This window comes from Magnolia sinica, chromosome 10 (assembly GCF_029962835.1).
Source record: "Magnolia sinica isolate HGM2019 chromosome 10, MsV1, whole genome shotgun sequence".
NCBI classification, from domain to species: Eukaryota; Viridiplantae; Streptophyta; class Magnoliopsida; order Magnoliales; family Magnoliaceae; genus Magnolia; species Magnolia sinica.
Genome location: NC_080582.1, coordinates 12,928,452 through 12,951,109, shown reverse-complemented (window position 1 = coordinate 12,951,109; position 22,658 = coordinate 12,928,452). Strand labels below are relative to the sequence as shown.

Below are 22,658 nucleotides of genomic sequence, written 5' to 3'. Positions count from 1 at the left end.
CATGAATGACTATTTTCAGCATTTTGGAATAGAAGAGCATATTTCCATGCTACCATATAATCCCAATATGAAAAGGAATGAGATTTTCCATCAGGACTATGGATATTTTGGTATTGGGAAAGAGAATGTCCCCATTCTTTTTGGAGAATGATGTTGATGATTTTCATTTTGAAAAATGAAATTTCTTTTTGGTTTTGGTTAGTGCGATGCTCAAAAATTGCACTTTTTGTTTGGATCAGAATAGCTTCATAGAAGTTTCTGGAGAAATTTGGTTGTCTTGGATGAAAATAATTATTTGGAAGGAAGAGTTTTGGAATGAGAAGTTCTTCAGGGAGTTTGGAGAATTCAGGATCTAGGGTTAATACCCTATGTTGTCCTTTTGGTTTGTATTCTTCTGGATTTTGGGTATTTGGTACGAACGCTGTTTTTGGAAGAGTTTGGATCGCTTTGAATGGATCTTTTGGGACAATTTGGATTGAAGGTTTTTTCTGTTCTCCGATTTAGAGAGGAGTCTAGAGAAGAGGAATGAAGGAATTCTTGATTTCGAGTTTCATTATTTCTTTTCCCTTGTTTTTGGATTTTTGTGTCATTTTTTTATGTATGGGGTAGATCTCGATTCAGTTTTCCCTGTAAAAATTTGCGAGATAAAAAATCAGGCAAAAAATTATTTTTTCCCGGGATAAACTCAATATCAAAATCAAAAATTGATAAAATAGCTTGCCATCTTGCAAATATTTGTTTTGAAGCTAGGTTTTTCACATCCTTTTTCAAAACTTCTTTGGCAGCTTGGCAATCTACGCGAAGAATAAATTTTTGGTTTAAAATGTCGCTTTGGAATTTTTGGATACAAGAAACCATTGACAAAATTTCCTTTTTAATAGTCTAATTTGTTATTTGTTGTATAAATCTTTTTGGAATAGATCAATCCCTTATTCTATGATCTTTTTGTAAAAGAATACCGCCATAACCGATGTCTGAAGCATCAGTCTGGATGATTTTTGAAAAATCAGGGTTTGAAAGATTGAGATAAGGAAGATGTCTGACTTTCAATTTGATATTTTTGAGAGCATTTGTATGGTCTTCTGACCAAATAGTTTTTGATTTTTTGGTTAAAAGATTTTGTAAAAGAGCTCTGTCTTTGGCTAAATTTTTATAAAATTCAGATATATAATTTAAACATCAAAGAAATCTTTGGAGTTATTTTTTGTCAGTAATTTTGTCAGGAAATTTATCTGCAAAATCAATGACTCTTTGGATTGGTCTGATTGTATTTTTTGAGATTTTGAATCCTAGAAATTGAATCTCTGTTTGAAAGAGCTTAATCTTTCTTAAAGAAAGAACAAGACCATTTCTTTCTATAACAGATTTAAAGATTTCTAAGTGTTTCCAATGTTGATTTATATTTTGGGAATAGATGAGTAAGTCATCTATGTATGAGAGAATAAAATCTTTATAAGGATGAAAGATATCATTCATAATTTTTTGGAATTTAGAAGGAACATTTTTTAGACCAAAAGGCATTACAATCCATTCGAAATGTCCGAAGGGAACAGTAAATGTTGTTTTATATCTATCTCTAGGATGAATTTGGATTTGTCAAAATCCTGACTTGAGATCGAATTTGAAAAACAGATTGGCTTTATGCAACCTATTTAATAAGTCTTTTTTATTTGGAATTGGATATCTGATTGTTTTTAAAACTTGATTCAAAGGTTTATAATTTATAATAAGCCTAGGAGCACCTCTTTCAATCTCAGGAGCTTTTTCAACATAAAAAGCGGCACAATGTTCACTCCCAAGTATAGGGTTGTGATGTAGTAATAAACTCGGTAAGACCGAGGTCGAATCCACAGGGACTGAAACTTGTACGTTTCCTGAAACTAACTAGAAATAGAACTAGCCTAAGATGCAATCTAAATCAAATATAAATTGATGAATAATGGTGAGAGATTAATGTAAAACTTAAGGAATTTAGAGGAAGAAAAACTAGGGATTCAGAGGATCCACTTGTAGGGATCAGGGAGATCTTATGCCTGCTTCAGAAATCATAGAAATTAATTAGACTTCCTTTGATATAGTTTTCAAGAGGTGAAAGGTATATGAATTAGAATGGATTCCATCACCAAACCATGCCCAGGAGACAAAGTCAACAACAGAATTAAACTAATTACCAACCAATCAGATGATTATGAAGGTCAAGAAGGGTACCGACATCCGACCATGCCCAGGAGACGATGGCGAACAACAGGGCTTCCTAACGTCATAATCAAAATAAGGAAAAAAAAAATACTCAAAGCCATTGCAAACCCATTGTAATTTCAGTCACAACAGGCCATTAAAAACTAAAAATATTCCCATAATAAAATTAAATCAAAAACCCCTTCAATCTAAACAAAAGGCACAAGCAACAAGTTCTCCCATCACGCTACAAGCTTCACCTCTTAGCCCTAGCTAAGAGGTTTAGCCCAACATGGTTGGGCTTGATCTCTCAACTAATAAATAAATAAAAATAATAAAAAAATTAAAACTTAAAAAAAATAAAAACAAACTCTCTATGCAGACGTCCAGCCCCAAGCCTTCGATCCCTGCCCTTTCTCCTTTCTTCCCTCCGATCCCTGGCCTCCTCACGTGCTTCTCCTCTTATACTCTGCTGTAGGTCGGCTCGAGTCCAAGAACTTCGTGCGAAAGTTCCCTTACGCAGCCCAGTAATGTGCGAAAGAGCCATGCGAAACTACTCACCTTCTGGAGAAGAATTCCGGTGCGAAATCAATTTATCTCTTGATTCTGATATCTTGGCTAGGGTTATGGTCACCTGTTGTAACATGTGTACGGTCCAGATCATGGATCCGACCATCAATACGATCACACAATGGCCCACGAAAGTCGTTTGCGTCTGGCCGTGCGTAATGCGTAAATCTTACGCTGTTGAAGTCGGTGGGCCTAGGATTGATGTCAGACGAGAAATCCGACCCATCCATAGAATTCCTCTCGAAATTTCAGTCGAGAAGGAGTATTTTTTCTCAAGTTTAGTGCAGCCCATCAATTGAAACAGTTCCTCCGTCTATCTTCCGTTCGGACGATCAAAAACCGATCTCCGATGCATTTTGAAATCTATCCACCTAGGCCTAAGTGAGAGGAGCGGTTTGAGTCTCATAAACGGTTCAGATCTGACCGTTGATGCACGGTGTTGGCCCAAAGAGATCGGCCGCAAGTCCCTGTTCAAGCTTTCGCAGCAGAGACCGAAACGGAAGGCTCTGATGAGAGTTGGTGGGGTCCACGTACTTGGTATCTTCGAAATCCACTGCGTCAATTGTCTTTACAACAAAATTTCAGCTAGATGTGTCCGGCTTTGGAATGTTATGGATGCGGCCAAAGGTGGTAATCACGCTGCAATCAATGCAGGGCTGTCCGTTTGTGACCGTTGAAACCAGCATGTATGGGTGCATGGGTATATAATATCAACATGGGTTTGGGTAAATCGAACCCCTCTGCATGATGGACGGCTCAGATTGAGCATTTGGACCATGATGATGGCCCACTGAGATCATCCGCAGGCTCTGTTTCATACCAGAAACAGAGTTCTGTTTGTTTTGAAGAAGAGACGTCCCTGTTGCCATGCACTCTTAGTGCAAAAAGTGTACTATGTACACTGTACAATGATTATGAGAAATCCACACCATCCATCTTGTTCCCCATTTCATTTGAGCCGTGGGGGCTAAAGCGTATCTAGATAGCGGGTGGGCCCTAAATCAGGATTTTATGGACTGATCTGTTAGTTCAGCCACTTTCACGAGGATCCAATGGCTGAAATTTGACGTGTACGGTTAGTTCTTGGTCCTCGAGCCATGTATATGAAGTCTCGAGCCAAACATATGATGAGAACCTTGTGATCTTGCATTATGGCTGACTTTCAAGCCACTTGAGCTTCAGTTTCTCAATTTTCTCGGATCTCTAGCATGTAAATCTGTCGATCTTGGTCCCCTAGAGTCCGTCCCTTGCTTTGGTGATTTTAGAGCATTAAATTCATGCTTTTAGCACCCTTTTTCAGTTCATGCTCGTAAATACACCTTGCATCACAAACACGATTAAACCGGTGCATTAAATAGTATCATGTCCATAAATTCAGGTAAGAATTGGGGTCTAGTAAGCTTTTTCAACATAAAAAGCGGCACAACTCCATTGGAATTTTGAGGGAGTTATGAGACCTTTTTGGAGAAGAGAATTGATTTCTTCATCACAGAGTTTAAGAAGCCGTGCATCCATTTGGGAAGGGCGAGCTTTTGTAGGAATGTGAATTTCATTAAAGTTCTCTATATATGGTAGAGTAACTAAATGAGTTTTTCGATGCCAAAAGGCATTTGAGACATCAAAACAAAGATGTTCTAATGTTTTTTGGAATTTTGATAATTAGTTTTGGAAATTTGGATGTAAAAGTTATTTTTGAATTTGAAGATGGGAAATTTCATTTCTTAAGAAATGAATCTAGGTCACAATTAACAACTTCAGATATTAAACCATGTTGAGGTGGTTTAATGAATTCAAAGAATAAATCTATTGAATTTATTTTTGTTTGGATTCCTTTACTGGTGGTAGTAAAGGGTTGTATTTTCAGAATGAAAGGAGTACCAAGAATGGCATCTTGTTGAAGGTTTTTGACAATAATGAAAGTGAGTGGAATACACACTCCATTTTTGCAAATATGAATATTTGGTAATTTATATTCAATATGAGATTCTTGGCTATTAGCAGTATAGATTGTGTAATTTGTCTTTCCACAGTATTGAGTAGGAATTAATCCTTCTCTAAGACAATTTACATCTGCCCCTGTATCTATTAAGGCAATGACTTTTTTTTTGAAATTTAGATTTGTGATGGTAATAGAAGTATACCATTTTTGGAATTGATTAATTGTCAAGGAATTGACAATATTTGGATTAATATAATTTTCAATTTGACCATTAAGTTCTTCATCAGAAGAAAGAGATTGCAAGATTTCTACTTGCTTTTTGAGAGTAGAAACTTCTTTTTTAAGGATATTTACTTCCTTATAAAGATCTTGCAAATTAATCTGAGTGAGGAAAATGTTACGATGGTTTTGAAGGCGCTGATATACATCATGCATAGATGTATTGGCCACAAGTTTTTGGAAAGGCGTTGATTTGTCTCTAGAAGTTTCTTTATTTACTTATGTTGTTAAAGCTTGATCAATGGCTTGTTTAATATATTTGTTTTTTCATCAGGGTCTTGGACTTGATTAATAAGTTCAAGAATCAATTGATCTTTGGCAGTAATAACTATGACTTTTAGTTTAGAAGAATTAGAAGAAGAATAATTCGCTTTAGAGAATTTGCATTTACATAGCTGATTCTCATCTTTTTCAGGAGAATTAGAGGGGAGATCAGCAGCAATTTCCCTGACGCGACGCTTTGGAATATTCTTAAAGCATTTATTGGCATAATGACCAGGAAGGCCACATTTATAGCATTTGGAAGAAGAAGGATTTCTTCTTTGTTTTGAATACTTGGGTTTTGGTTTTGAGAAGGTTTTTGGAAAATTATACCTGTTTCTTCTCTTAATGTGTTTAGGAGGATAATTGACTTTGGATTTAAAATGTTTTCGAGTAGAGGGAGAAACGATGGGATCATAACCGAATTGGTAACAAAACGTACCTAATTCTTTTCGGTCATTAGATTGTTCTTTCTTTAATTGCTTTTGGAGTTTCATTTCGATACAAATTCCCAAACCAACTTGGCAAATTGTTTGAATTAATTCACCAAAAGTGTACCGGTTATAATTTAGTATACCGAAATTTAAGTCTTTTAGTTTGGCTTTTACCTTTTCTGAGAACAAAGGAGGAAGACCTAAGATAAATTTTTCTTTCCATATAACATCATTACAGGAAGTAATTTTGTATAATTTGGAGAGAAAAATATCTTTATACCAACGGAAATCAGTTAGGGTTTTACACCTAAGATTCATTAATTGTTCCTTGATTTTCTCAGAAACATCATCTGTAGATCCTACAAAATGTTGGATGATATTGACAAGGAGGCTAATGACTTGGTCATCAATTGGATTTCCTTTATCATCAAGGATTGGATTTCCCTAGGCATCCATTTTTACTGCAGAAAGAATCTCATCTCTTTGATTTTGAGAAAGAAAGGAATTCCACCATCCATATAAGTGGCCAGTAAAGCCTTACGTAATAGCACTAGCGATATTGGCAATTGTATGATGGTATATTAAGCATGCATTTTGGTAAATTAGCATTTGGTTGCAGAGTTGAAGAATTTGGTATTCAGTCATACCATCTAGATTTCATTCATAAAGATGGTTTCCATCGAAATGGAGTCTAGAGAATGTTTGTTGTTCTTCGATCTGAAGATCAACAGGAGTAGGCCTTTGGTAATATTGTTTCGTAGGTTTAACAATACTTTGAATTTGGGAAAGATTTCTTGCTTCGATAAATTGATTTTTTACTAGTTCAATTTCAGAATCTGTAAAAGAATCAGATTCTGAATCGCTTTTTTCATTTTCAGATTCAGAGGTAGAATCCAGTTGAATATTTTGGAGTGGATTGTTTATTTCAGAGGATTCTTGAAATTCTTGAGAAAGAACATTGACAGAAGGATTTTTTGCTTTCTCAAGTTCTTTGGCTAATTCAGATATAAAATCTGATCGTGAATTTAGATGTGGAAATACTGGCTTGGCAGCTTCTTGGGGCAAAAAGAAAGCAGAAGTCTTCCTTTGCTCTATCGGATATGAAGAAGATGATGAAGAAGATGCTGGAGAGAATGGTATTTTCTTCAAATTCATTTGTTCGCTAAGAGTATGAAGAAACGTATTAGTATAGTTGTTTTGTTCAACTATTGGAGCTAGATCTTTTGGAGTAACTGGTCTATCTGCAGGAAACTTTTCTCCTATTTTTATGGGAGATGCAATAGTACCAGATATTTTAATTGGTTGGAATGGAGGAAATGTTTGGTTTATTTGATTCCCTACTTGAGATTCCCATTTTCGTGTGAGATTTTGAAGCATAAGAATTTCCTTTGAGGTATTTAGAATATTTTCATTATTTAGTTTAAACCATGTAAAGAAAGGAATAGTTTCTTTCACTCTTTCCATGTGAAGATATCATTTTTCTTTAAGATCTTTTTTAACTAATTCAGGTATATTTTTAAAATACCATTTAGTTAAAGGATGTCTTTGGAAGTCTTGCTTTAGATATTCAGTATCTATAGCAAATGATTTTGGGAAGTTAGATTCAGAGGAAATGACATTTACCCTTGGTATAAAATCACTTTCCGTAGGATTATATTCATCCTCTTGGTATCGAGGACTAAAAACATGAGTAGGGATAGTTTTTGGGATAGAATTTTATTTTGGAAAAGTATGTTGAGAAGAAGTACGAGGTTCTTTAGAATATTTGGAAAAGAGAATATCGACAGAACCATCATTATTCATTTGTATAATGTTATTCATTTGTATAATGTCTGGTTCAGTAGTTTCTTTTGAAAGTTTTTCATGGGCATCTTCAATATACCATTTAGCAATATTGATTTCATCCCATTTGATTCTTTTGGGAACCATAATATTGTGGTTAAGATTTGCCATAAAAAGAGTGGTTAAACCTTTAACCTTGTCTTCATAGGCTGTCCCTGGAGCATTTGTTTTCATTAATTTATAATATATACGATATATTATCGTAATATTTTCACTTCCTGGTAGCATATTGAATCCTTGGGTATAGATTCCTAATCTTAGGAATCTTGATAAATGCTTATCTGTTAAAGAGACAGCATAATTTGGGATGCATATAAAATATGCAGGTCTATCAGTAGGGTTGCTTCAACCATTCCAATTAAGGAATCATTAAAGGCAATGTGTCTTTTATCTCTTAAAGTCACCAAGCAAGAGGTCTGTAAACCCAATCGAGTTAATGGTTTTACGGCAACTTGAACAAACCCTAAATGAAGGTAATTGTATTTGGAAGACTTTTGAATTATTTCTCTGACAGAGAGTAAAGACAAATCTTCATTTTGGTGAGATATAGGAATTGTTTATTCTACAGTTTTGATGATGAAGTCTGATTCAAGTGACTCATCATTTTGGAAAGACCCTTCAATATATATCTCATTTGTAGGAACTTGTGGAAAATTCCAATTTTGGAGTGATTGTTCGATATCTGAGTATCGAATTTCTTCAAAATTTTTAATAGACATCGTATCAGCAAAGGCTGTCTTGCCAATACTAGTAGATTCTATTGTTTTGCTTGTTTTTGCAGATTCTGAGTCAAAATTACTTTGGGTAGAAAACCACCTGGTTATTTTGGATTTTAAACTTTTGGAAGGGGTAATAATATTTTGGCTAATAGAAGCAGAACTATTAGATCTGTCTAGTTGTGTATATTTGGCAGACCTTTCTAAAAGAGATTTTCTTCCGGATTCCATAATTTAACTTTTAATTAAAAGAGTGGCTTGTCAATAATAGAATTCCCTTAAACAGCCTTGTGCACAACTGGCTAACGGCTAGAGGGTATTACGACAAGGAAGCCTCGAACCTCTTTTAACTTGAAGCTAAATATGAAATGAGGGATAGATCTAGTCAAAAAAGATTTGTAAAATATACAACAAATAACCACAGTTTCTTACCCCCGTTTTGTAAATCCAATTTGTAATAGTTCCGTTCAGAACTCTATATAAGGAGTTTAGCTTTCTTGTTGTAAGTAGGAATTCGAATAGCGAATTCAATGTTTAGTCCAAGTGAGTGCTTGAATAGCAAGCAACTGTGAGCTTTCTGAATTTTCTCTTCTCTGTTTTTGTCTTTCGTTTTTGTACTACTGTGTGATACTGCGGGCAAGAAGATCCTGACAAAAGTGGTATCAAAGCCAATCTTGTAAGCAGTTGTATTTTGGTTTTTTATATAAAAATTTGTGTTACTTTTGCCACGATCCTCTTGCCAGCAGTGTCACACAGTAATACAAAAATGAAAGAAAGAAAAACAGAGAAGAGAAAATTCAGAAAGCTCACAGTTGCTTGCTATTCAAGCACTCTCTTTGACTAAACATTGAATTCGCTATTTGAATTCCTGCTTACAACAGGAAAGCAACACTTCTTATATAGAGTTCAGAACGGAACTATTACAAAGTGGATTTACAAAACAGGGGGAAAAAAACTGTGGGCGCACAGTAACTGGATTTGGCACTGTATGGTTTTACTATTCGGGAAAGTGAATAGTAAAAGTGCTACAGTGATTTGGCGTGCCTCTACAGTAGATTCGCTACAGTAGACTTTTTGGAGTTTTTTGATGTCGTGTCTTTTGGCAGGTAGCGGAAACAGCTTGGCTTCGGCTTCGACTGTCGGTGTGTGCATTTGGCTTCAATTATGTATTTGGCTTCTTTTTGGATTGCATTTGAAAGAAATCTCATCTTGAATTTCTAAAGATTTCAGAAGAACACTTCTTGGTCATCGGGATGAAGATCAATATCAGGAGCAGCCGTTGAAGATTCTTCAGATTCCACATAAGTTGATCCTTGACGGCTGGACACTTGATCTTGGAAAGCAATGAATGCAGCTTTTAGTGCAATCAGCTCTTGCTTCAATTTAGTTGTTTCATCAGGTGGAGAGGCTATGATAGCTTCTTTAAAAGATTTTGGTAATTTTTTGGAAGAAGACTGCTTCTTTGTTGCTTCTAGAACAATGGAGCAATCAAATTTATTCCACCACTTGATGTACGTGGATTAGAATAATACTTTGGCATTTTGATATTTAGACGGTAAAACCTCATACTTCCATCGAAGAATCCATGGAATCCCATGTTTGGCATAGTATTGCATCAGAAAATAGTCTGGGTATTCAGGTTTTTGAGCTTTCTCAAGATTTGAGAAATGAGAAAACAAATTATCGGGCAGGATGTTTGAATGGCCACCAAATAAAATCCACCATTGAGTATAAAACCATGATGGAATAGATTTGGTATATGGTTTTGAAAAGTTTAAAAACCATGAATGGCTATTTTCAGAATTTTGGAATAGAAGAGCATATTTTCATGCTATCATATAATCCCAATATGAAAAGGAATGATATTTTCCGTCAGGACTATGGATATTTTGGTATTGGGAAAGAGAATGTCCCCATTCTTTTTGGAGAATGATGTTGATAATTTTCATTTTGGAAAATGAAATTTCTTTTTGGTTTTGGTTAGTGCGATGCTCAAAAATTGCACTTTTTGTTTAGATCAGAATAGCTTCATAGAAGTTTCTGGAGAAATTTGGTTGTCTTGGATGAAAATGATTATTTGGAAGGAAGAGTTTTGGAATGAGAAGTTCTTCTGGGAGTTTGGAGAATTCGGGATCTAGGGTTAATACCCTATGTTTTCCTTTTGGTTTGTATTCTTCTGGATTTTGGGTTTTTGGTACGAATGTTGTTTTTGGAGGAGTTTGGATCGTTTGGAATGGATCTTTTGGGACAATTTGGATTAAAGGCTTTTTCTGTTCTCCGATCTGGAGAGGAGTCTGGAGAAGAGGAAAGAAGGAATTCTTGATTTCGAGTTCCATTATTTCTTTTCCCTTGTTTTTGGATTTTTGTGGCATTTTTTTATGTATGGGGTAGATCTCGATTCAGTTTTCCCTGTAAAAATTCGCGAGATAAAAAATCAGGCAAAGAATTCTTTTTTCCCGGGATAAACTCAATATCAAAATCAAAAATTGATAAAATAGCTTGCCATCTTGCAAATATTTGTTTTGAAGCTAGGTTTTTCACATCCTTTTTCAAAACTTCTTTGGCAGCTTGGCAATCTATGCGAAGAAGAAATTTTTGGTTTAAAATGTCGCTTTGGAATTTTTGGATACAAGAAACAATTGACAAAATTTCCTTTTTAATAGTAGAATAATTTTGTTGAGTTGGATTCCAAGTACCAGAGGTAAAACAAACAAGTTGTTCTTTGTCTTTTGGATCTTTTTGTAAAAGAATACCGCCATAACCAATGTCTGAAGCATCAGTTTGGATGATTTTTAAAAAATCGGGGTTTGAGAGATTGAGACAAGGAAGATGTCTGACTTTCAATTTGATATTTTTGAGAGCAGTTGTATGGTCTTCTGACCAAATAGTTTTTGGTTTTTTGGTTAAAAGATTTTGTAAAAGAGGTCTTTGGCTAAATCTTTATAAAATTCAGATATATAATTTAAACATCCAAGAAATCTTTGGAGTTGTTTTTTATCAGTAATTTTGTCAGGAAATTTATCTGCAAAATCAATGACTCTTTGGATTGGTCTGATTGTATTTTTTGAGATTTTGAATCCTAGAAATTGAATCTCTGTTTGAAAGAGCTTAATCTTTCTTAAAGAAAGAACAAGACCATTTCTTTCTATAACAGATTTAAAGATTTCTAAGTGTTTCCAATGTTGATTTATATTTTGGGAATAGATGAGTAAGTCATCTATATATGAGAGAATAAAATCTTTATAAGGATGAAAGATATCATTCATAATTTTTTGGAATTCAGAAGGAACATTTTTTAGACCAAAAGGCATTACAGTCCATTCGAAATGTCCGAAGGGAACAGTAAATGTTGTTTTATATCTATCTCTAGGATGAATTTGGATTTGTCAAAATCCTGACTTGAGATCGAATTTGGAAAACAGATTGGCTTTATGCAACCTATTTAATAAGTCTTTTTTATTTGGAATTGGATATCTGATTGTTTTTAAAACTTCATTCAAAGGTTTATAATTTATAACAAGCCTAGGAGCACCTCTTTCAATCTCAGGAGCTTTTTGAACATAAAAAGCGGCACAACTCCATTGGAATTTTGAGAGAGTTATGAGACTTTTTTGGAGAAGAGAATTGATTTCTTCATCATAGAGTTTAACAAGCCGTGCATCCATTTGGGAAGGGTAAGCTTTTGTAGGAATGTGAATTTCATTAAAGTTCTCTATATATGGTAGAGTAACTAAATGAGTTTTTAGATGCCAAAAGGCATTTGGGACATCAGAACAAAGATGTTATAATGTTTTTTGGAATTTTGATAATTGGTTTTGGAAATTTGGATGTAAAAGTTGTTTTTGAATTTGAAGATGGGAAATTTCATTTCTTAAGAAATGAATCTGGGTCACAATTAACAACTTCAGATATTAAACCATGTTGAGGTGGTTTAATGAATTCAAAGAATAAATCTATTGAATTTATTTTTGTTTGGATTCATTTACTGGTGGTAGTAAAGGGTTGTATTTTCAGAATGAAAGGAGTACCAAGAATGGCATCTTGTTGGAGGTTTTTGACAATAATGAAAGTGAGTGGAATACACACTCCATTTTTACAAATATGAACATTTGGTAATTTATATTCAATATGAGATTCTTGGCTATTAGCAGTATAGATTGTGTAATTTGTCTTTTCACAGTATTGAGTAGGAATTAATCCTTCTCTAAGACAATTTACATCTGCCCCTGTATCTATTAAGGCAATGACTTCTTTTTTGAAATTTAGATTTGTGATGGTAATAGAAGTATACCATTTTTGGAATTCATAAATTATCAAGGAATTGACAAATTATCAAGGAATTAACAATATTTGGATTAATATAATTTTCAATTTGACCATTAAGTTCTTCATCAGGAGAAAGAGATTGCAAGATTTCTACTTGCTTTTTGAGAGTAGAAACTTCTTTTTTAAGGATATTTACTTCCTTATAAAGATCTTGCAAATTAATCTAAGTGAGGAAAATGTTACGATGGTTTTGAAGGCGCTGATATACATCATGCATAGATGTATTGGCCACAATTTTTTAGAAAGGCATTGATTTGTCTCTAGAAGTTTCTTTTTTTAGTTATGTTGTTAAAGCTTGATCAAGGGCTTGTTTAATATATTTTGTTTTTCATTAGGGTCTTGGACTTGATTAATAAGTTCAAGAATCAGTTGATCTTTGGCAGTGATAACCATGACTTCTAGTTTAGAAGAATTAGAAGAAGAATAATTCAAGTCTTCTTCAAAGAATTTGCATTTACATAGCTGATTCTCATCTTTTTCAGGAGAATCAGAGGGGAGATCAGCCGCAATTTCCCTGACGCGATGCTTTGGAATATTCTAAAAGCATTTATTGGCATAATGACCAGGAAGGCCACATTTATAGCATTTGGAAGAAGAAAGATTTCTTCTTTGTTTTGAATACTTGGGTTTTGGTTTTGAGAAGGTTTTTGGAAAATTATCCCTGTTTCTTCTCTTAATGTGTTTAGGAGGATAATTGACTTTGGATTTAAAATGTTTTCGAGTAGAGGGAGAAACGATGGGATCATAACCGAATTGGTAACAAAACATACCTAATTCTTTTCGGCCATTAGATTGTTCTCTCTTTAATTGCTTTTGGAGTTTCATTTCGGTACAAATTCCCAAACCGACTTGGTAAATTGTTTGAATTAATTCACCAAAAGTGTACCGGTTATAATTTAGTATACCGAAATTTAAGTCTTTTAGTTTGGCTTTTACCTTTTCTGAGAACAAAGGAAGAAGACCTAAGATAAATTTTTCTTTCCATATAACATTATTACAGGAAGTAATTTTGTATAATTTGGAGAGAAAAACATCTTTATACCAACGGAAATCAGTTAGGGTTTTACACCTAAGATTCATTAATTGTTCCTTGTTTTTCTCAGAAACATCATCTGTAGATCCTACAAAATGTTGGATGATATTGACAAGGAGACTAATGACTTGGTCATCAATTGGATTTCCTTTATCATCAAGGATTGGATTTCCTTGGGCATCCATTTTTACTGCAGAAAGAATCTCATCTCTTTGATTTTGAGAAAGAAAGGAATTCCACCATCCATATAATTGGCCAGTAAAGCCGTACGTAATAGCACTAGCGATATTGGCAATTGTATGATGGTATATTAAGCATGCATTTTGGTAAATTAGCATTTGGTTGCAGAGTTGAAGAATTTGGTATTCAGTCATACCATCTAGATTCCATTCATAAAGATGGTTTCCATCGAAATGGAGTCTAGAGAATGTTTGTTGTTCTTCGATCTGAAGATCAACAGGAGTAGGCCTTTGGTAATATTGTTTCGTAGGTTTAACAATACTTTGAATTTGGGGAAGATTTCTTGCTTCGATAAATTGATTTTTTACTTATTCAATTTTGAAATCTGTAAAAGAATCAGATTCTGAATCGCTTTTTTCATTTTCAGATTCAGATGTAGAATCCAGTTGAATATTTTGGAGTGGATTGTTTATTTCAGAGGATTCTTGAAATTCTTGAGAAAGAACATTGACAGAAGGATTTTTTGCTTTCTCAAGTTCTTTGGCTAATTCAGATATAAAATCTGATCGTGAATTTGGATTTGGAAATGCTGGCTTGGCAGCTTCTTGGGGCAAAAAGAAAGCAGAAGTCTTCCTTTGCTCTATCGGATATGAAGAAGATGATGAAGAAGATGCTAGAGAGAATGGTATTTTCTTCAAATTCATTTGTTCTCCAAGAGTATGAAGAAACGTATTAGTATAGTTGTTTTGTTCAACTATTGGAGCTAGATCTTTTGGAGTAACTAGTTTATCTGCGTGAAACTTTTCTCCTATTTTTATGGGAGATGCAATAGTACCAGATATTTTAATTGGTTGGAATGGAGGAAAGGTTTGGTTTATTTGATTCCCTGCTTGAGATTCCCATTTTCGTGTGAGATTTTGAAGCATAAGAATTTCCTTTGAGGTATTTGGAATATTTTCATTATTTAGTTTAAACCATGTAAAGAAAGGAATAGTTTCTTTCACTGCTTCCATGTGAAGATACCATTTTTCTTTAAGATCCTTTTTAACTAATTCAGGTATATTTTTAAAATACCATTTAGTTAAAAGATGTCTTTGAATGTCTTGCTTTAGATATTCAGTATCTATAGCAAATGATTTTGGAAAGTTGGATTCAGAGGAAATGACATTTACCCTTAGTATAAAATCACTTTCCGTAGGATTATATTCATCCTCTTGGTATCGAGGACTAAAAACATGAGTAGGGATAGTTTTTGGGATAGAAGTTTGTTTTGGAAAAGAAGTATGTTGGGAAGAAGTACAAGGTTCTTTAGAATATTTGGAAAAGTGAATATCGACAGAACCATCATTATTCATTTGTATAATATCTGGTTCAGTAGTTTCTTTTGAAAGTTTTTCATGGGCATCTTCAATATGCCATTTAGCAATATTGATTTCATCCCATATGATTCTTTTGGGAACCACAATATTGTGGTTAAGATTTGCCATAAAAAGAGTAGTTAAACCTTTAACCATGTCTTCATAGGCTGTCCCTAGAGCATTTGTTTTCATTAATTTATAATATATACGATATGTTATCGTAATATTTTCACTTCCTGGTAGCATATTGAATCCTTGGGTATAGATTCCTAATCTTAGGAATCTTGATAAATGCTTATCTGTTAAAGAGACAGCATAATTTGGGATGCATATAAAATATGCAGGTCCATCAGTAAAGGTTGCTTCAACCATTTCAATTAAAGAATCATTAAAGGCAAGGTGTCTTTTATCTCTTAAAGTCACCAAGCAAGAGGTCTGTAAATCCAATCGAGTTAATGGTTTTACAGTAACTTGAACAAACCCTAAATGAAGGTAATTGTATTTGGAAGAATTTTGGATTATTTCTCTAACAGAGAGTAAAGACAAATCTTCATTTTGGTGAGATATAGGAATTGTTTGTTCTACAATTTTGATAATGAAGTCTGATTCAAGTGACTCATCATTTTGGAAAGACCCTTCAATATATATCTCATTTGTAGGAACTTGTGGTAAATTTCAATTTTGGAGTGATTGTTCGATATCTGAGTATCGAATTTCTTCAAGATTTTTAATAGACATCGTATCAGCAAAGGCTGTCTTGCCAATGCTAGTAGATTCTATTGTTTTCCTTGTTTTTGCAGATTCTGAGCCAAAATTACTTTGGGTAGAAAACCACCTGGTTGTTTTGAATTTTAAACTTTTGGAAGGGGTAATAGTATTTTGACTAATAGAAGCAGAACTATTAGATCTGTCTAGTTGTGTATATTTGGCAGACCTTTCTGAAAGAGATTTTCTTCCTGATTCCATATTTTAACTTTTAATTAAAAGAGTGGCTTGTCAATAATAGAATTCCCTTAAACAGCCTTGCGCACAACTGGCTAACGAATAGAGGGTATTACAACAAGGAAGCCTCGAACCTCTTTTAACTTAAAACTAAATATGAAATGAGGGATAGATCTAATCTAAAAAGATTTGTAAAATATACAACAAATAACAAATCAAATTATACTAGTAAATTCAACTTCAAACACAAATTTTCATATAAAAAACCAAAATACAACTGCTTACAAGATTGGTATATGAAAGCAGACTTAGATGGTGATGTAGAATGGATAGAGGACGACTCAATGGGTGGCCAGCATTAGACAAAGGAGAGGGCAAAAAAAAGAGTTTTTTATGCGCGCGCGCGCACACACACACACATATATATATGAGTCGAACTGAGTCGAGCTTGGCCCAGCTTGGCTTCGCTCGATTTTCAAGCTTGATTGGCCAGCTCAGCGCATCTCAACCAGCAACTCGGGCAAGCTAAAGCGGAGTGCGAGCTCAATCTTTCGAGTCGAGTTTGAGTTCGAACCTACGAGTTGAGTTCGAGTTTCAATTTTAGGGTTTTTAATATATATATATATATATATATATATAATAATTTATTTAAATATATAAATATTTACAAAATATTTATATTAAGTGAACCCAATTTGAGTCGAATCGATTCAAACCGAGTCAAGTTCTAGTCAAGTTTCAAGCTGAGTCGAGTCAAACTTGGTTTAGCTGGAACTTGGCTCGAACCTAGTTTCGAGTTGAGTTGAGTCAAGCTTTTTCCAGTCAAGTCAAGTGAGTTAACCAATCTTAGTTCTTTTACAGCTCTAATTATACACATAGCCTAAGTATCTAAACCCTTAAATAGTAAATTAGTAAATTTTAATATAAAAGTCTCAAACTCGTCTGACTTATGTTAATGTAGGGGGAAGAAACACTTTGTGCATTAGATCATCCCGTACATCAGGTTTGCCCCCCCATGCTTGGTCTTGCGCCCAAAAAATCAGGTATTCCAAAAAGTAGGTGGCCCACACCATGGGCAACTGATGGGAAAGAAATATATACCACACGGTAGTGTATTTTCTGACACACACCAATGGGATGAGGGGACTCCAAGTTCCAGTAATTCCAAAACTCAAGTGGGCCGCTACATATGAATTTAGAGGTTTTAGCCATGATTTTACATTGTTCCCTGTCGATGTGGCGCAAATATGCTTTGGTTGGCCTTGTATCTAAGCTCTAGAGTGAACATGAAGCGGTGCACCTGATGGATGGGGTGGATCTCATTCATGTTTTCCTCCATATGTCGCCTGCAAACTAGCATGGTACATGTAGAAGTAAGATTTGCTACATTTAGAGCTGGGCATGGAGTCGCGTTGGACCTGGGTTCGGGCTGACTCGACTTGACCCAGTTTTGAAATATACCTGACCCGAACTTGACCCAACTCCGTAGCGAGTCCAGCATGCTTGACCTGATTCGAGTCTGGGTCTGGCCTCGACTAACTCAGACCGAGTCCAACCAGTCACAGGTACAGAGTCGGGTCGAGTCAGCTCGGGTGCAGCGGGTATCTACAGGCTGAAATCACAGCTCAAAACCTAACATGCCGGAATTGCAGCCTCTCCATCAGCTACATGGCATCTCAGATGTAAAATGTCAATTCTGGATATTTTTTTTGTATGTATGAGTCAAGTTTTGGATCGAGTTGAGTCAGTGTCGAGTCAAGTTACTGGGTGACCCGAACTCGACTCGGTTTGAGTTCGGATTGGACAAATTCTACTCGGTTCAGATTGACTTACCCTCTCAATTCGGGTTGAGTCAGGCTAAACGAGTCGAACGAGTCAAGTCGGCCGAATCGAGTAGTCCCTTGCCCAACTCTAGCTATTATAAGTCTACCATTATAGGAAATGCATGTCAGGATATATACTAACAAACCTCTATAGAAATTATCATATCTATTGTTCCCTATATTGGTGGTTTTTTTTTAATAAATTTTCTTGATTGTGGGACAGGCATGGAAGCATCAAATCCTCACCACGAGATGGAGATTGACCAAGTCCAATTTCAAAACTTGGATATGATCACCTACCTCCCACCAAATGTCATTGATATCATCCTCATGTGCTTGCCTTTGAGAGATGCAGTGAGGACGAGCATCTTATCTTGTGATTGGAGATACAAGTGGGTCAAAATCCCACGACTTTCATTTGACCAGCGAAGTTTCCCACCAGGCTGCAATGAGCTTAAGATCGTGAATGCTGTTGATCAAGTTCTCTTAGTACATAGAGGCCCAATTCAGGAGTTCAAGTGCCAGAATTACCTAAAAAACTGCCCCGCCATCGATCGATGGATACTTCTCCTATCGGATAATGGCATGAAGAGATTCACGCTCGATCTTCTGCAGAGCGAGCTGGCTGGGCGCTATAAGTTGCCTTCTTGTCTATTCCGCTGCAAAAGCCTTATTCATCTGCAGATATCTTATTGTATCTTCAAACCACCTAGCAAGTTGGTCGGCTTACATTGTCTCAAGACCCTTCATCTTCGAGACGTTACCATTGACAACTCATTTGAAGATTTGATTTCCAAATTCCCTTTTCTTGAGGAGTTGACACTTTGGGACTTCGACGGTCCCACTTGTCTTAAAATTCAAGGCCCCAAGCTCCTGTACTTGAATATCCGTTGTAGATTAAAATATCTCTATTTCGAAAATGTGCCGCTTGTAGCAATTGCATGCGTTCATATGAGCTTACCATACCGTTACAAGAAAAGCAAGGAGTCCAATCTGATCAAGGTTCTTGGATGTCTACATGGTGTTAAGCGGCTCACTCTCAATGGTTTTCTTCTACAGGTAAATAAAATGGCTTTTGAATATATTATTCCTTTTAAAACTCAAATTACTCTTTTTAGAACACCTTGAGTTTAAGAGAGATGTTAGAGTATAGAATACTTACTATAGATAGCTACTTAGATGCATGTATATCTATTGAGATCTCTATAGATCCGTAACCTTTTCTATATATTCCTATTATTCTCAAGGAAATAAACAGTTGCAGACAGTTGTGATGTTGTTGGAGCCTAGTTTGGCCCAGTAACTCTCCATGTGGGGCCCTCCTTGTGGCCGCATCTTAGCCTATTGTTTATCATTTTGTGGGCCTCTCAAGAAACAGGTTTTCGAAAAAAAAAAATCTTGATTTCAAAAACGCAATTCTGAACTAGTTTTGCATCAAGCATAAGCTAATTTTCCCCATGAAAGCTACTTATTTTTGGAACTACTGAATAGGCATTCTTAAGAGATGTGTGCCAAACAGTGCTTACATATTTTTTTAGGTTCTGTTTGGGTAGGGGATCTCACTGAATAGGTATTCAGCTGTAATCATGATCTTAGCTCTCCATATTAGATTTGTGTGCATCAATAAGCTCTTCCCTTTACTCGATTGATATAAAGATTAACATAAATGGTCATAAGATGAAATGCTTGGCTTGTAGGTAGAGTCTGTGTCCTTTTTAAGGCAGGTTGGGTTTGAACCCCACACTCAGCCCTTTCTCCTTTTTATCCTGAAAAAAAAAAAAACAGTGAGTTCCGAGTCAGAGTTGCTGAGTTTTAGAACTATGGTTTTCGTGGCCAGGTGCAGTCCCATCTGGTTCAGCCCTGGTTTTAAAAAGCTGATCTCAATTTTCATCACAAATGAGTGTTTGCAAACTAACCTTTTTTTCTTTCTTCTTTTGTGAATTGGATTGTAGTTTTTAGCTGCAGGTGATGTAGCAGAGAGGCTTCCAACTCCGTATAATTGTCTGAAGAATATGTCGTTGAGCATAAATTTCGAAAATCTGGATGATTTATTAGTGGCTTTTTGCTTATTTAGAAGCTCTCCTAACTTGCATGAACTCGAAATCTACGTGAGTTTCTTTATTTTTCAACTATTTTTCATAGGGACATCAACCAACAACACAGGGAACAAGTTAGAGTGGACATCCGCCGTTGATTTGCATTCGGGGCCACTGTTTTGTGAGTATATAATATAAGTCTTTGCAACCCTTCATGATGTGGACTGGATGAATTGTCAGGCAAAAAATCAGACTTCTTCACAACTCAGGTGGGGGCCCAGCGAAAATAAAGGGTGTGCATCTCTACCTTGTTCCCATATCTATGGCCCATCTGAGCTTTGGGCTCTTGCAGCAACTTGAGGTATGCATCTGATAGATGGGTTGGATTGTGTTCGGCACAGGCCCTGCCCAATACCACATCTGATAGACGGCTCACCTCTTTTCACTATGGTTTGAAATATGAATGAATGTGATGAGAAATGCCAAGGCAGTTTGTGGGCAATTAGTGGCACATGTCCGTACTTTGCACATGCACATTTGCAAGATCTGAGATATCCATTGGAGCCAGACCTCATTGACAGCCTTCTTGCATTCTACATACCCATGACTAGAGCTGTATGCGAACTGAATTAGCTCGGTTAACTTGCTCGACTCAACTCGGAAAAGCTTGACTCAACTCGACTTGAAACTAGGTTGGAGCCGAGTCGAGCTGATTTTTTAAGCTCGAAAAAATTCCGAGCTGAGTCCAAGCTAGGCCAAATTCAACTCGGCTTGGAATTTGACTCGATTCGACTCGGATCGAGTTCACTTAGTATAAATATTTTGTAAATAAATTTTATATATATATATAATATATATATATATAGAGAGAGAGAGAGAGAGAGTGTGTCATGCTCCCCTGCGCACCTATGCACGTGCGCACCTTTGCACACGTGCCATGGGTGTCTAATCTGAACGGTCCATGTGATGCGGAATCCCATGAAACCTCATGGAACAAATTTTCACCCCGATCTAAAATTATGGTGGGCCATAGCAAAAAGAAATGAAAATCAAGGGAGGAAAATGTTTTCATTTTCCATGGCCCATCAAAGTCTTAGGTCAAAGTAAAACTTGGGCCTGGGGGGTTTCACGAGGTGCTGCTTCACATGAACGGTTCAGAGGATCGAGTTCACTTAGTATAAATATTTTGTATATATTTATATATTTAAATAAATTTTATATATATATTAAAAACTATAAAACCTAAACTTGAATTTGAACTCGACTCAAAAGATTGAGCTCAAGCTTGGCTCGAACTTGGCCCGAGCTGAGGTATCTTGCTGGCTGAGCCGAGCTGAGCTGAGCCAAGCTCAACTTGGTTCAACTCGTGTACAGCTCTATCCATGGCAATCACTATTTGAGTGTGTCTGCTTGGTCTAACAGACTCGTTTGTGATGTGGTGGACATTTCAAGGCCTACCCAGCAGTCAATACTACTAGTATACCCCATGAGAGCTTTTGGGAAGTGCAAGAAGGTTTCGACGGCCTATTCGCAAACCTCCGGATTGTGACTATAACAAACATCATTGGCAGCAAAAACGAACTGCGTTTTGTAGAGCTTGTACTCGCGATTGCACCGGTGCTTGAGAAGATGAATATTAAGAATTTGGCAACGGAAGCTCATACGCAATTGAGGATTTGCAGAGATTTGTTGGGATTTCGAAGAGCTTCACCATACGCCAGGATCAACTTCTTTGGGCCTCGCGATGGAAGGTAGTTAGTATATTTCTCTTTTTACTTGTTTTTTAGAACCAATGGGGTGCACGCATGCAATTTCGTTGTGGCCATCTGATAGATGCAACCCAATGTGAACGTTTCAGGACTGACAGATGAGTGGACCAGCCGGACACAGTGGCCCCTCCTAATGAGTGGCTTGCATATGGCACACGTTTGCCGTGTTAGCACATATCCTGCGAGTCACTTCTTCAAACTTCTTTCTTCGTCTTCTTTTTGTTTTTGGTTGGATGATGCATGTTTTAATATTTTGGAGAAGTTGTGGACCCTTCATTGTGGGCTTATTTAGACAATAAGCACCTTCCTTCTAAAGAGATTGCAAGTTATTTTACATAAGCTGCTTAATACTTGTAACTCAAATAGCTTATCTTGGTTTCTACTTTTTTAGAAGATAAAGTGTGGTAAGGATGAGGTTAATTGGCTAGTGAGCTCAACAATGGCCAACTAGCTGGTGTCAAAGCTCTATAAGCCCCAGCATGATGTATGTGTCTTATCCATTCCATCCATGCATTTTTTTAGACCATTTTAGGGTATAAGCCCAAAAATGATGCAAATCCAAATCTCAGGTGGACCACAACCCAAGAAAATAGTGTTGATTAAACAATCCACCGTTAAAAACTTCTTTGGGCTCACTGTAATTTTTATTTGCTATCTAACCTTTTGATAAGGTTACATAGAACTGGATGAAGGGTAAACACAAATATTAGCTTGATCACAAACTTTTGGGCCCTCAAAGAAGGGAAAACACAAATATCAACTTCATCTAAAATTTCCGTGGCCCTCATAAAGTTTTCATTGGTAAGCATTCAATCCCCATTGTTCCCCATGTTGTGGTCCACCTAAGGGGTCATTTGGCACGACAGATTTGGGGGGATTTAATGGGATTCCAAATCTAAAGGTTGTTTGGTAGGGGATTAGAGGGTATTCCAAATCCATGGGATTTCAAATTCTTACCTTTGGTGAATTTTG

General features: G+C 35.9%; 1 protein-coding gene across 1 annotated transcript in view; it reads left to right on the top strand.

Moving 5' to 3' along the window:
* The window catches only part of LOC131258007 (F-box/FBD/LRR-repeat protein At1g13570-like), a 31,816-nt gene extending 9,814 nt beyond the window's left edge, over positions 1–22,002 (top strand). The window contains exons 2-5 of the mRNA XM_058259031.1: positions 18,105–18,940; positions 19,834–19,989; positions 21,370–21,668; positions 21,776–22,002. Of these exons, the coding sequence (XP_058115014.1) occupies positions 18,107–18,940; positions 19,834–19,989; positions 21,370–21,668; positions 21,776–21,788 (1,302 nt within the window). The 5' untranslated portion in view covers positions 18,105–18,106 and the 3' untranslated portion in view covers positions 21,789–22,002. The remainder of the gene's footprint in view (positions 1–18,104; positions 18,941–19,833; positions 19,990–21,369; positions 21,669–21,775) is intronic.
* The last annotated feature ends 656 nt before the right edge of the window (positions 22,003–22,658 follow it).